The sequence below is a fragment of the Tasmannia lanceolata genome, unplaced genomic scaffold, assembly GCF_043159265.1.
Source record: "Tasmannia lanceolata isolate RefF3 unplaced genomic scaffold, GAP_Taslan_0.1 ptg000023l, whole genome shotgun sequence".
NCBI lineage: Eukaryota > Viridiplantae > Streptophyta > Magnoliopsida > Canellales > Winteraceae > Tasmannia > Tasmannia lanceolata.
Genome location: NW_027518700.1, coordinates 3,505,231 through 3,517,376, shown reverse-complemented (window position 1 = coordinate 3,517,376; position 12,146 = coordinate 3,505,231). Strand labels below are relative to the sequence as shown.

Here is a 12,146-nt window from a genome sequence, read left to right as displayed (position 1 = left end):
TTTGTAAATTTGGCATGTGTACAGGACCATGTGAGGGGCATTGTAATGGCCCACCATATCAACAGTCCAAATTAAACACACATGTCCTATGTGGGACCCAATGATGATCGGATTCGACCCCACATGTACAAAGTACTAGTAGACCACAACTATAGCCGCATTCTATAATTGAAAAAGGGTATTTTTGTCTTTTTATAATTGAAAAACGTCTCATTCGTAGCAAAGCAAAGTACTCAAATTATAATAAAAAAAATGTCATGACTCCAATTTTGGGAGATTCGCACCACTTGTAACGTGAATCGTGGCGGACATTAATGCTTTTTGACGTCAAATCAAATTGAAAGGAGCGTGAATTATCCAACACGGGAGCGAATTTATCATCATCCTTCTATTTTTTTTTTTGCAAAATCCCCCATCATGTTTTGAATTACTTTGTTTCCCTTCTTGTCGGCCCGAATACGAGGGAACTGCGTCATTAATGACGTCATCCGCAAAGAAAAGTCAACGATAATTTATACACATGTAACGACAACATATACACATGTACATTTGTGTAAATCTTTCTCCGAATTTTTCGAAAAGAAAGCCTATAAATAACACACTGGGTTGGAATTGTGTTGTAAACATAGAGAGATAGAGTCAGAGAAGAGTAGAAATATAAGGGAGGAGATTTTCCAGAGATGAAAGAAAGGAAAAAAGAAGAAATGGTGGAAGGGAAAATGAAGAAAAAGAATTCTTCTGTTTGGATTATTTTCAAACATGCAGATGGGATAGATTACTGTCTTATGGCTCTTGGGTTTTTTGGTGCAGTTGGAGATGGGTGCATGACACCAGTTATGCTTTTGGTTACGAGTAGAATTTTCAATAATTTGGGGGGATTTTCCTCTTCTGATCCTTCCTTTAGTCACAGTATCAACAAGGTATGATAAGAAAATTAGAAGGGTTTTTTTGTTATTGCATCTTTTCTTTGATTTATCTTCTCTTTGATTTCTCTAATGAAGAGATAATTTGGACAGAATGCTGTGAATCTCACGTTCCTCGCGATTGCAATGTTGTTCTGTTCTTTTTTAGGTACGAAAACAAATTTTTTTTTTTTTTTTCAGCCTGGAATTTATGTAGAAACTACAAGAAAAAAATAATTATAAGAGAACTCTAACCCAATAAAACCGCTTTACCCAAAAAAAAGAAAAGAAAAAGAACATGGGAAAAGTTATAAGCAAAATCATGTTTTGATGTTTGCACAAACCCAGCTGTCTTTTCTTCTTTAATTGGCTAATGAGAGCTTTTTGGGTGGGGTGCAACTCGTGTCGATTTTTCAGAATTCGGGTTGAGCTTTTACCTTAAAATCAGGTCGGTTCGGATTGATTCCAATTCATTTTTCAGCAAAAGCTCAACCCGACCCAACCCAAGTTGCACCCCTATTCCTTTTGATAGCTTTTTACGCACTAAAAGATGGGTTAGTGAAAATATCATAATGTAGTTGTGTTGATATCATTTCCCAAAAAGAAAACAACATTATTTATTGCTAATATAAGGGATATGTAATTGCTTGCATCTAATGCTTTCATTTGTCTAATTATTAGTTAAAAGTAAAGTTTGTAAGTAAAATCTTTGTTGTAGAGGGATATTGCTGGACGAGAACGGGAGAGAGGCAAGCCGCTAGAACAAGAGAAAGGTATCTAAAGGCTGTGTTGAGGCAAGAGGTTGGATACTTTGATCTCAAAGGAGCAAGTACTTCAGAGGTGGTGACGAGCGTTTCAAATGACACTCTCGTCATACAAGATGTTATTAGCGAGAAGGTATTTGTTTTAATCATGAGGGGACTCCGTTCCTGAAATAATGACCATGTTGGATGCTGATTAGAATACCTTAGGTCAGGGTTAAAATTTCAAATTTTAACCTAAGCTGCTACTAGCGGACCAGGGTCTCTCCCCTTGGCCAAGCTAGGACACTGCATATAACAAAACATGGTTGTGCTGATATCATTTCCAGTATATTTTTAGATGGGAAATGACTTCAGCGCTCCAATGTTTTGATAAACATGCGCTCACTTGTTTGTTGTGTAGTATTTAAAGGGTTTTAAGAGCTTTTTGAGAACCGTAATATCCTCTTAAATTAGGGGTGCAACTTGGGCGCGCTCAACCCAAACCCGACGGGTTCAACCCGGAAAAAAGTCGGGTTGGGTTGAGTTCAGGTCGGGTTCAGGTTTGGGTTCAGGTTGGGTTTTCTCAACCTGGGTTGAGTTCAGGTCGGATTCGGGTTGAGTCGGGTTGAACTTGAGTCGGGTCGGGTTCATGTTGGCAAAAAGGGTTCCTTGGGTCGGGTTGGGTTGGAACTCGAGTCAGGTTAGATTCGGGTTGAGCAAATGGTTGCTCGGGTCGGATTTGGGTTGGCCTCAACCCCACCCAACCTGACCCGAGTTGCACCCCTACTTTAAATACTACACAACAAACAAGTGTAGTGCATTTTTATCAAAACACTTGAGCTCAGAAATCATTTCCCTTTTAGATTTGTTTTATGACGGCGGGCCTCTTTTTGCCCTCATGACTTTCCTATGAGGCTGCATTTTGTAGGTCCAAAGCTTAGGTCATAGGTTTGCCACATAGCCTTTGTGATTCTCACGGTCGGGCATCATATAAAAACTCCTATTTTTTTCTCGGGAAATAATATCAGTAAGTATCATGATTTGATATTTCCACTAAAGCCTCTTGTCTTCTAGTATCGCTAAAAGGAGATTTGATATGATGAGTTGGTAGGCACTGCATTTGTGCGATCCAACAGCAGGCCACTTTTTATCTTCTGATGGGACTACTATTGGATCAGATATCAAGGGCTGCTGCCCCTAACACTTGCATTTCCATCCCCTCATCATATAATTTGTGCCCCAAAACAGAACAGGTGGGAAGAGGAGTGATAAATGGACCCCCATATATCTGAAATCGATTCCCCCTGTGTCTTTCTTTCTCCTCTTTGTTGGGTCAGAGAGACAAAGACGCATGGGGGTCGATTTTAGACATAAACAGGGAACCCCATTATATAATGTGTGCCTAAAAAAAGAACAGGTGGGACAATGCAACTATTAAAACATGATTTTACTGATGTCATTTCCCTGTTTTTCTCCGTATCTTTTCCTTTCACAGTCAATTGATCTTTTGAAAAAGCACCTCTTCTACTTTGCCTTATGTTTGCCAAAGTAATCTTGTTGCAAACGAGTCCTCATAATCGGAATCTTGCCATCTATCTATGACCAAATTATACTTGGCAGCTTTTTTTTCCTCAAAAAATGAGCAACATATCCTTATATCTGAAAAGACACAGATTACATCAACTAAAAACCCGGGATTTGCTAAGGTCCATCCATCCCAAAAGGCTTTTTGAGTGTTGTCCACCCATGCTATTCAATTGCATGAGGTGTAATAAATCTACTATAGAAAATAAGGCCTTCTCTAATGGCTTATGCTCTGTTTGGTTACATTTTTTTGAGTAAAATAGCAGGACATCGTTGCAAAACCTCCTTCTACTTTGCCTAATTTGCCAAAGCAATCTTGTTGCAAACGAGTCCTCATAATCGGAATCTTGCAGAATCTTGCCATCTATCTATGACCAAATTATCCTTGGCAGCTCTTTTTTTCCTCAAAAAATGAGCAACAAATCCTTATATCTGAAAAGACACAGATTACATCAACTAATTAAAACCCGGGATTTGCTAAGGTCCATCCATCCCAAAAGGCTTTTTGAGTGTTGTCTCCATTCACGAGGTGGCTGGTCTGATGTGCGACAGACCAGCGGCCGAAAATCCTCCTGCAATGGACGCGGGCAATTCCCTTAAGACCTTGATTCAAATTGAGAAATAATAAAAGTATGCCTCTTTTCTCTCTTCTCACCTTGGGATGCACCTTATCAAAACATGGGGTTAAATTTTGGGCCCTACCTGGTGGACGAATTTGAGTGGAGTTTGTAGGACCCACGCTATGCAAGTAATGGGGGGCCCACCCATGCTACTCAATTGCATGAGGTGTAATAAATCTACTATAGAAAATAAGGCCTTCTCTAATGGCTTAAGCTTTTTGGAGTAATTGGTTGTGCAAATAGATAAAGTAGAAGACTGCTTACGCAATATTAAAGCATAGTATAAGACTTCTTTCATAAGGTGGCTGACCGTCAAAACTATCTTATTTGACTTCCCCCCCTAGATCAAAAATCAAAGGGCAGGGTTTTGCCACCCTGCCCTGTAATTTTGACAAAGACGGTCTGGCATCATATAAAACTCTCTTTTGCAAAGCCCATCTTTGTTTTTTGTATTTCTTTCTTGGGTTTTCTTACATTTTTTACTCCATGTCTTTGGTTTTTGGGCTCGGATTCAGGTGCCAAACTTTTTAATGAACAGTGCAACATTCTTCGGAGCCTACGTTGTGTCTTTTGCTGTGCTGTGGAGACTGGCCGTAGTGGCATTTCCTTTCGTGGTGCTTCTTATAATCCCTGGTCTGATATACGGGAGAATGCTAATGGGTCTAGCGAGAAAGATTCGTGATGAGTATAACAAAGCAGGGATGATTGCCGAGCAAGCTATTTCATCAATCAGAACTGTTTATTCTTTTGTAGGAGAAAGTAAAACCATATCTGAGTTCTCATCGGCCCTTCAAGGGTCTGTTAAATTGGGTATAAAACAAGGGTTAGCCAAGGGTTTAGCCATCGGAAGCAATGGCATCACGTTCGCGATATGGTCTTTTATGGCTTGGTATGGTAGCAAATTGGTCATGTACCATGGTGCACAAGGTGGGAGCGTGTTCGCCGCTGGAGCTTCTATCGCCGTCGGTGGCCTGTAATTTCTATAACCCTACTCTATTTCATCCTTCATATTTACTAACTATTTTTAAAAACACTAAAACTCAACTTCACGGGTTAGTTTGGTTGCACGTAGTTACCTCATAGAAGAGTGGGTTGAACCTACAACCTCAGGGTCAAAGAACATAGTCTTAACCAATTGAGCTAGTGGCTTAATTTGTATGGTAGTGAATTAGTCTCCTTGTAGAGTAGTGGTAAGTAATGTTTGTTTGTCAAATGAAATAGTTTTCCTTTTCACTCTCCTCGTGGAGTAGTGGTAAGTAGTGTTTGTTTGTCAAAAAAAGTTCTTTTCTAGTGCAGTGTCACAGGGATGTCATTATCAATATAGAGAGAAGAAAGAGAGAATATAGAGCTAAATCCTTGGGGTTTTTCATTAGTACTTTCTTAGAACGCTTCATGGGCAGACAAGGAAGAGACAAGATAAGTATTCTTCAAGTGGTTTGAATCTAAACACGCAGCCAAACATCACTAGATGCTGAGGCACCAAAAAACTAGTCAAAAAAACCTATTAAACCCTAGAAATTTTGCAGCCAAAGGGACCCTAAATGGGTCTGAATCGAGTAAACTCGAATGAATTAAGAGTTTTATTTTGTTGGTAAACCGAGTCAACTCGAAACTTGCCTGAGTTAAACTCTGGTAGAGAAAATGAATAAAAAATTGTGTAAAGTCAGGCATTGTATCCTAAGGGCAGAGATTCCAAGAGCCACCTACAAATTTTTTTTTTCCGGATATAACCCGTTTGTGAAGGAATCTACTGTCTTAAAGAAAGTACTGTAAGTGGTGTGCCTTGTCCTTAATTTGATTATTATTATCTATATCTTTGCATTCCTCTCATCATCATTGATTTTCAAATATGTTCACCGCTTTAGCCTATTTCCCCGACAGATTCAACCAATTTTAGTGCTATACTTTGGTTCTCTCTAACTCGGTGTTGTCTCTTCTCGGTGTGGAACAGGGCATTGGGCGCTGGACTTTCCAACGTTAAGTACATGTCGGAGGCCAGCGCCGCCGGAGAACGGATCGCTGAGGTAATACGTAGGATACCCACGATAGACTCTGAAAACATGGAAGGGGAAATACTGGAGAACATATCAGGAGAAGTGGAATTCAGGAACGTCGAGTTCGCCTACCCATCCCGACTTGAGAACCTCGTCTTCCATCGTTTCTGCCTGAAAGTCCCCGCCGGAGAAACAGTGGCTCTGGTCGGCGGAAGTGGGTCGGGAAAATCCACGGCCGTTGCTTTGCTTCAAAGGTTTTATGATCCCTTAGCCGGAGAAATTCTGTTTGATGGAGTTGAAATTAAGAAATTGCAATTGAAATGGCTTCGTTCTCAGATGGGTTTGGTGAGTCAAGAGCCTGCACTATTTGCCACCTCCATTAAAGAAAATATACTGTTTGGAAAAGAGGATGCCACCATGGAAGAAGTAGTGGCTGCTGCTAAAGCTTCTAATGCACATAACTTCATATCTCAGTTGCCTCAAGGATACGACACACAGGTTCGGCTTATATAGTTGTTATACGTGCTCATACAATACAAAAATGAAGAAGATGATATTTCCACTCCTTCAGTTTGTCTTTCTTGAGGATATAGACAAAAACAATTTTTAAGGAAAGTCAACTATGAAAAGGACAAGCAAAAGGGGTGGAAATGCTGGAAAAGGAGGTCAATTTATTGTTTTCCTACGCCTTGTTTGGATTGCAAGAAAAATATTTCCTGGAATTTTTTCTTTCTTTCATGATTTAGAGGGAAATGATATGATTATGGTTAATTTAGAGGGATATTATCATACATTGATGATCCCTCCAAGTAAAAACTGAATTGGGTGTGTTCATTTTTATTTTTATTTTTTAATTATCTCGCATAACCATGAAATGAAATGAAATTGAGATCAAGTTATCTTTTTCTTGTGTAAAAGAAGCTGGAACTTATAGAAATATTTTCCTTTCCAAATTATAAAGAGGATTGCTAGACTCAAGGGTACAATGAACTTCTACGTATGTTTGGACAGGTGGGTGAGAGGGGTGTTCAAATGTCGGGAGGTCAGAAACAGAGAATTGCCATTGCAAGGGCAATACTAAAAGCGCCTAGAATCCTTCTCTTAGACGAGGCAACAAGTGCATTGGACTCAGAATCGGAGAGGGTCGTTCAAGAAGCACTCGACTCAGCATCCATAGGTCGAACCACCATCATAATCGCCCACCGTCTTTCTACAGTCCGAAACGCCGATATGATCGCAGTAGTCCAAGACGGCCAAATCATGGAAACCGGCTCTCACGACCAATTAATCGGTGATGAAAACGGGTTATATTCTTCCCTAATTAGACTCCAAACAGCCAAAGAAACAGAAAGAGAAACCAATTTGTCTTCCACGTCAGCTCGGTTTGGAATCCAAGATGCTTACAGTACTAGTAACAAATTTTCCACGGTAAGTGTTGGATATTTTTAAATTTTGAAAAATGAGTATTGAAATGGTTATTTCCATTCAAAAGACACATTTGTTATGAAAAATGTGTTATTTTAAACTGGAAGGATACTTTCATTTGAAGGGGTGGCTTCATATCCTTTCATCTTCTTATTTCAAATAAGATTTTCTCTTCTTTCACTCTTCTCTTTTTTCCTAAGTGGGTAAACTGGTTGTCTTGAACTTGGGGTGCAACCCTTATTCTTGACGTAAGCATCGTATCCCGGGACTTATTTCCTTGAAGCCACCTGCATATGCGGGGAAATAGAGACTATAAGAGAAAGTTTGGGCTTGCCTTACCTACTTCTATTCCTCTCATTTCTAACTCTCTAATTTCTTAGTGTTTCTCACTTTGATTCTTTATGTATTCACCATTTGATCATTCACATTGTCCGAACAGGCAAGTAGATCCAGCTCAGGAAATTTGGAAAGTGGAGAAGAATTTGGAAATGAAGGGGAAGAATTGGAGAATAGAAGAGACCTTCCAGTTCCTTCTTTTAGAAGATTGTTGCTTATGAATTTACCAGAATGGAAGAATGCGAGTTTTGGGTGCATGGGGGCTATTTTGTTTGGGGTCGTACAGCCTATGTATGCGTACGCTATGGGAAGTATGATATCTGTATACTTTTTGGAGGATAAGGGGGAAATCAAGTCTAAGGTGAAGGGGTATTGTTTGTTCTTTGTTTCGCTGGCTTTCTTCTCCATGATTGTCAATATAGTGCAGCACTACAACTTTGCGGCTATGGGTGAGTATTTGACTAAGAGGATTAGAGAGAGAATGCTGTCAAAAATTCTTACATTCGAAGTGGGTTGGTTCGATGAAGACGATAACTCTTCGGGAGCCATATGTTCAAGGCTAGCCACCGATGCCAACGTGGTATGACCCTCTCCCTCTCTCTCAAATTACAGAACTAATAAATTAATTTAAGAACTAGTATGTGACTGACCCGACCCCACTGTATAAATATTGTTCAGTTCTAAGTCTACTACCCTCTTCGATTTTGTTTTCCACCAGCACTATCGTGTCTGAAACACCCCACAGGGTCCCGCCCCTTGGAGATGGTGAAAACACTTCTACAGAGTTGAGGGAGAGAGTCCACGTATATAGCCCATAAATTTAGACAATTCAACTAATGGACTTTGTCCAATTTTTTTGTTCTAGGCACAATGACATGGGTGGAAATAACTAATTTTATTAGTGGTCCATATCATTAAAGGCTAAGTTAATTTTTTTTTAAAATGATTCACTACTAATTTAATTTCTTACGTATTTATTAAATGTCAAACCTGACGTCTTTGCTAAACGTTAAAGGATTAGATTCGGGGTGTATTTTGCTTCTTTCAAAAAATATTGGAGAAAACGGTAGATCCAAATTTTAGGGCATCAATGCACAAAAATATCCTTCAAATTTAGGAGTGCAACTCGGGTCGATTTTTGAGAATTCGGGTTGAGCTTTTACCTTAAAATCGAATCGGGTACGGATTCGGGTTGATTCCTATTCATTTTTTAAGCAAAAGCTCAACCCTACCCGACCCAAGCTGCACCCCTATTCAAATTCTTCTTCATTTATATTCACGAGGTATTTTCATAATACTTAAAGCCCACTCAAAATGACAAAAAACACTTTATTTTCTTAGTTTAGGTTTTGATGACAATTGTCCTGTCTTTTGTTTCTTCAATCGACCTTCTCCTCACCCTAAGCCCTAAATTGTTTACAACATAAGTGTGACCTGTGGCACTCTGATGAACGGTCCGATTGAAAATGGATCGTGACCCGGACTCACAAAGTAGAATCCTAAAAACACCCAAAATGGACCTACCCTAGAAGGACCAGAATGGATAGGAACGAAGGCATAGGCAGATTGCATAGGACATTGACACCCCCTTAACAGATCTCATCATTTTATCTTTTTATTAAAAGTCCATAATGCCCTGTTTGGATTTCATCATTTTCTCTTCGCCAGTTTACAATTTAGATGTAAATAATATGATTAATTATGGTTAATTTAGAGGGATATCATTATAAACTGAAGGTTCACCTACATAAAAATTTAATAGTGTTGGTTCAAGCTATCTTTTTTCATGTTTAAATAAAGTAGAAAACTTTAGAAATATTCTTCCTTCCTAAACTTTTTTTATAAAAAAAAAAATCCTTCAATCAAAACGGGGCCTAAGGGTGTTTGGTTGCATAAAAGCCAGTGAGGCTTAGGGATTTGGCTTGGCATTTGTGTGCCACGTCTGCAAAATTTCAAAAATCAACAAAAAAAATGCATTTTTACTTGAAATTTATTTCTCTCTTCCCTCTCTCTTCTCTCTTTATAATGGTAATAACATCCGTACTTACTCCCCTAAGTCTACTAGCACTGTTTATAACTATTCTCTAAGGAAATTCTAAGAAAATCCAAAGCTTGTCTCCTCCCTGATGACTACTTATTACAACTTCTATTGCAAATTTGCAAGTACACTCCAAAACACAAAATAGAAATCTTGAGAAATTATATGATAAGGGCCGTGCAAACACGTAAAGGTGGCGCGACAGAAGTACCACCCTTGATAGCTTCTGTTGGATTAATTATCAAGGATGGGATGATGGGTATAAACACGGCGCTTCATGGTATAATTTCTCTAGAAATCGTTACCTTTTATAGCAAATAAATTACAAAAGAGAAAGATAAGGAATTGATTGCATTTTTCTGCAAATAGGTTCGGGGCTTGGTGGGCGATCGGATTGCACTTCTCGTGCAAACATTTTCAGCAATAGTCGTGGCTTGCACGGTGGGATTGGTCACAGCTTGGAGACTGGCCATCGTCATGATTGCCGTCCAACCCATCGTCATCATATGCTTTTACTCAAGAAAAGTTCTTCTCAAAAACATGTCCAAAAAGGCCATTAAAGCCCAAAATGAAAGCAGCAAACTTGCGGCCGAAGCCGTTTCCAATCTCCGAACAGTCACAGCATTCTCTTCCCAAAGTAGAATCATCACCCTGTTCGCTCGGGCCCAAGAGGGCCCGAAGAGGGAGAGTTTAAGACAATCGTGGTTCGCAGGACTCGGACTAGGAGCCTCTCAGAGTCTCATGATCTGCATGTGGGCCCTCGATTTCTGGTACGGAGGAAGGCTTGTCTCTAAAGGAGACATTACACCCAAAGCCCTTTTTCAGACTTTCATGATCCTAATCAGCACCGGCAGAGTCATCGCTGATGCTGGAAGTATGACCTCTGACTTAGCCAAAGGCGCCGACGCAGTGAAAACAGTTTTCGCGGTAAGCGCTCTGATACCAAGTGAAACAACCAATTACTCCAAACGCTTTAGCTATTATAGTTAGTGTTATTTAATCATTTATACTTTAACAGGTGCTTGATCGATACACCCGGATAGAATCAGACGATCCAGAAGGACACCGGCCGGAGAAATTAACCGGCAATGTGGAGCTCAGAGATGTGGACTTCGCTTATCCTGCAAGGCCGGACGTGATCATCTTCAAGGGTTTCTCCCTCAATATCGAAGCCGGAAAATCGACTGCTCTTGTGGGCCAGAGCGGATCGGGCAAATCAACCATAATCGGATTGATCGAACGGTTCTACGACCCATTAGGAGGAACGGTGAGGATCGACGGGAAGGATATCAAATCATTCCACCTTAGAGCACTTCGTAAGCATATCGCATTGGTGGGCCAAGAGCCAACTCTCTTTGCAGGAAGTATATGGGACAATATCGTTTACGGGGCAGAGAAGGTGAGCTAGGCCATTTCATTTGGTCACTTAAAAAGATCTGCTAGTAGGGATGCCAATAAGCTAGCTAGGAAGAGTTCCTCTATGGTGGACTTGGAAGTTTTATTATTTCCACCACTCTCTATGAGCTGTTGTATAGTGTTGCTAAGGCCCTATTTGTTTTTTATTTTGAGAATGATTGTCACAATCTAAAACAAATAGGTCCAAAACAAACAGGCCAAAACAAAGGCCAAAACAAACAGGTCCTTAGATCATATATTTTGTTTCCCGTGCTAAATTTCCTTTCTCTGTTAATTTAATTCTTTGCCATTCACAAACATAGGCGAGCGAGGCAGAGGTTACAGAAGCAGCTAAGGCAGCGAATGCTCACGATTTCATCAGCGGACTCAAGGAGGGTTACAGTACGTGGTGCGGGGATAGAGGGGTGCAATTGTCTGGTGGTCAGAAGCAGAGAATAGCCATTGCTCGGGCTATTTTGAAGAATCCGGCAATACTTCTACTGGACGAGGCTACAAGTGCGCTTGACAGTCAGTCGGAGAAGGTGGTGCAAGAAGCCCTTGAGAGGGTGATGGTGGGGCGGACGAGCGTGGTGGTGGCCCACCGACTCAGTACTATACAAAATTGCAACCTCATTGCTGTGCTCCGTGATGGATCCGTGGTTGAGAAAGGTACCCATAACTCTCTTTTGGCCAAGGGCCCTGCTGGAGCTTACTTCTCCCTCGTTAGCCTTCAACGAACTGACGCCAGAGAAGCTTCCAACTAGAGATAGACAGAGGGAAGTGGAGGGTGAAGATGTACTCAGTGGCACTAAAAAAAAACTGCCACTAATAGAAAAAGGAAATTGTATGTTCAGATTGCAGTTTTAATTATTTTGTTACATGAGTTCTTTCTTTTTTTTTCATCCAACTACCATGGATTTTATTTAGATTTTAGCTCTCTTTCCTTTCCGGGCTTGGTTAGGATGCAGGCTAGTGGTGCAAAGAGAGTGGGCACACACGCGTCTGGGTAAATGTTGGGGCGATAAATCACCCCAGGAAGGGGTGCTAGCCACCTTCGCTGAAAGCCATTTCGTGCCCGTCCTTTGCATTTGATGACAGCCACCTATGTT

General features: G+C 40.4%; 1 protein-coding gene across 1 annotated transcript; it reads left to right on the top strand.

Moving 5' to 3' along the window:
• The first annotated feature begins 634 nt into the window (after positions 1-634).
• On the top strand, positions 635-11,939 carry LOC143856220 (putative multidrug resistance protein). Its single transcript, XM_077366367.1, has 10 exons — positions 635-920; positions 1,017-1,071; positions 1,621-1,799; positions 4,365-4,822; positions 5,801-6,341; positions 6,855-7,271; positions 7,708-8,184; positions 10,012-10,569; positions 10,661-11,041; positions 11,361-11,939. Exons 1-10 carry the CDS (start codon positions 681-683, stop codon positions 11,799-11,801), a joined length of 3,747 nt encoding a protein of 1,248 aa, XP_077222482.1. The 5' UTR covers positions 635-680; the 3' UTR covers positions 11,802-11,939.
• Positions 11,940-12,146: the final 207 nt, after the last annotated feature.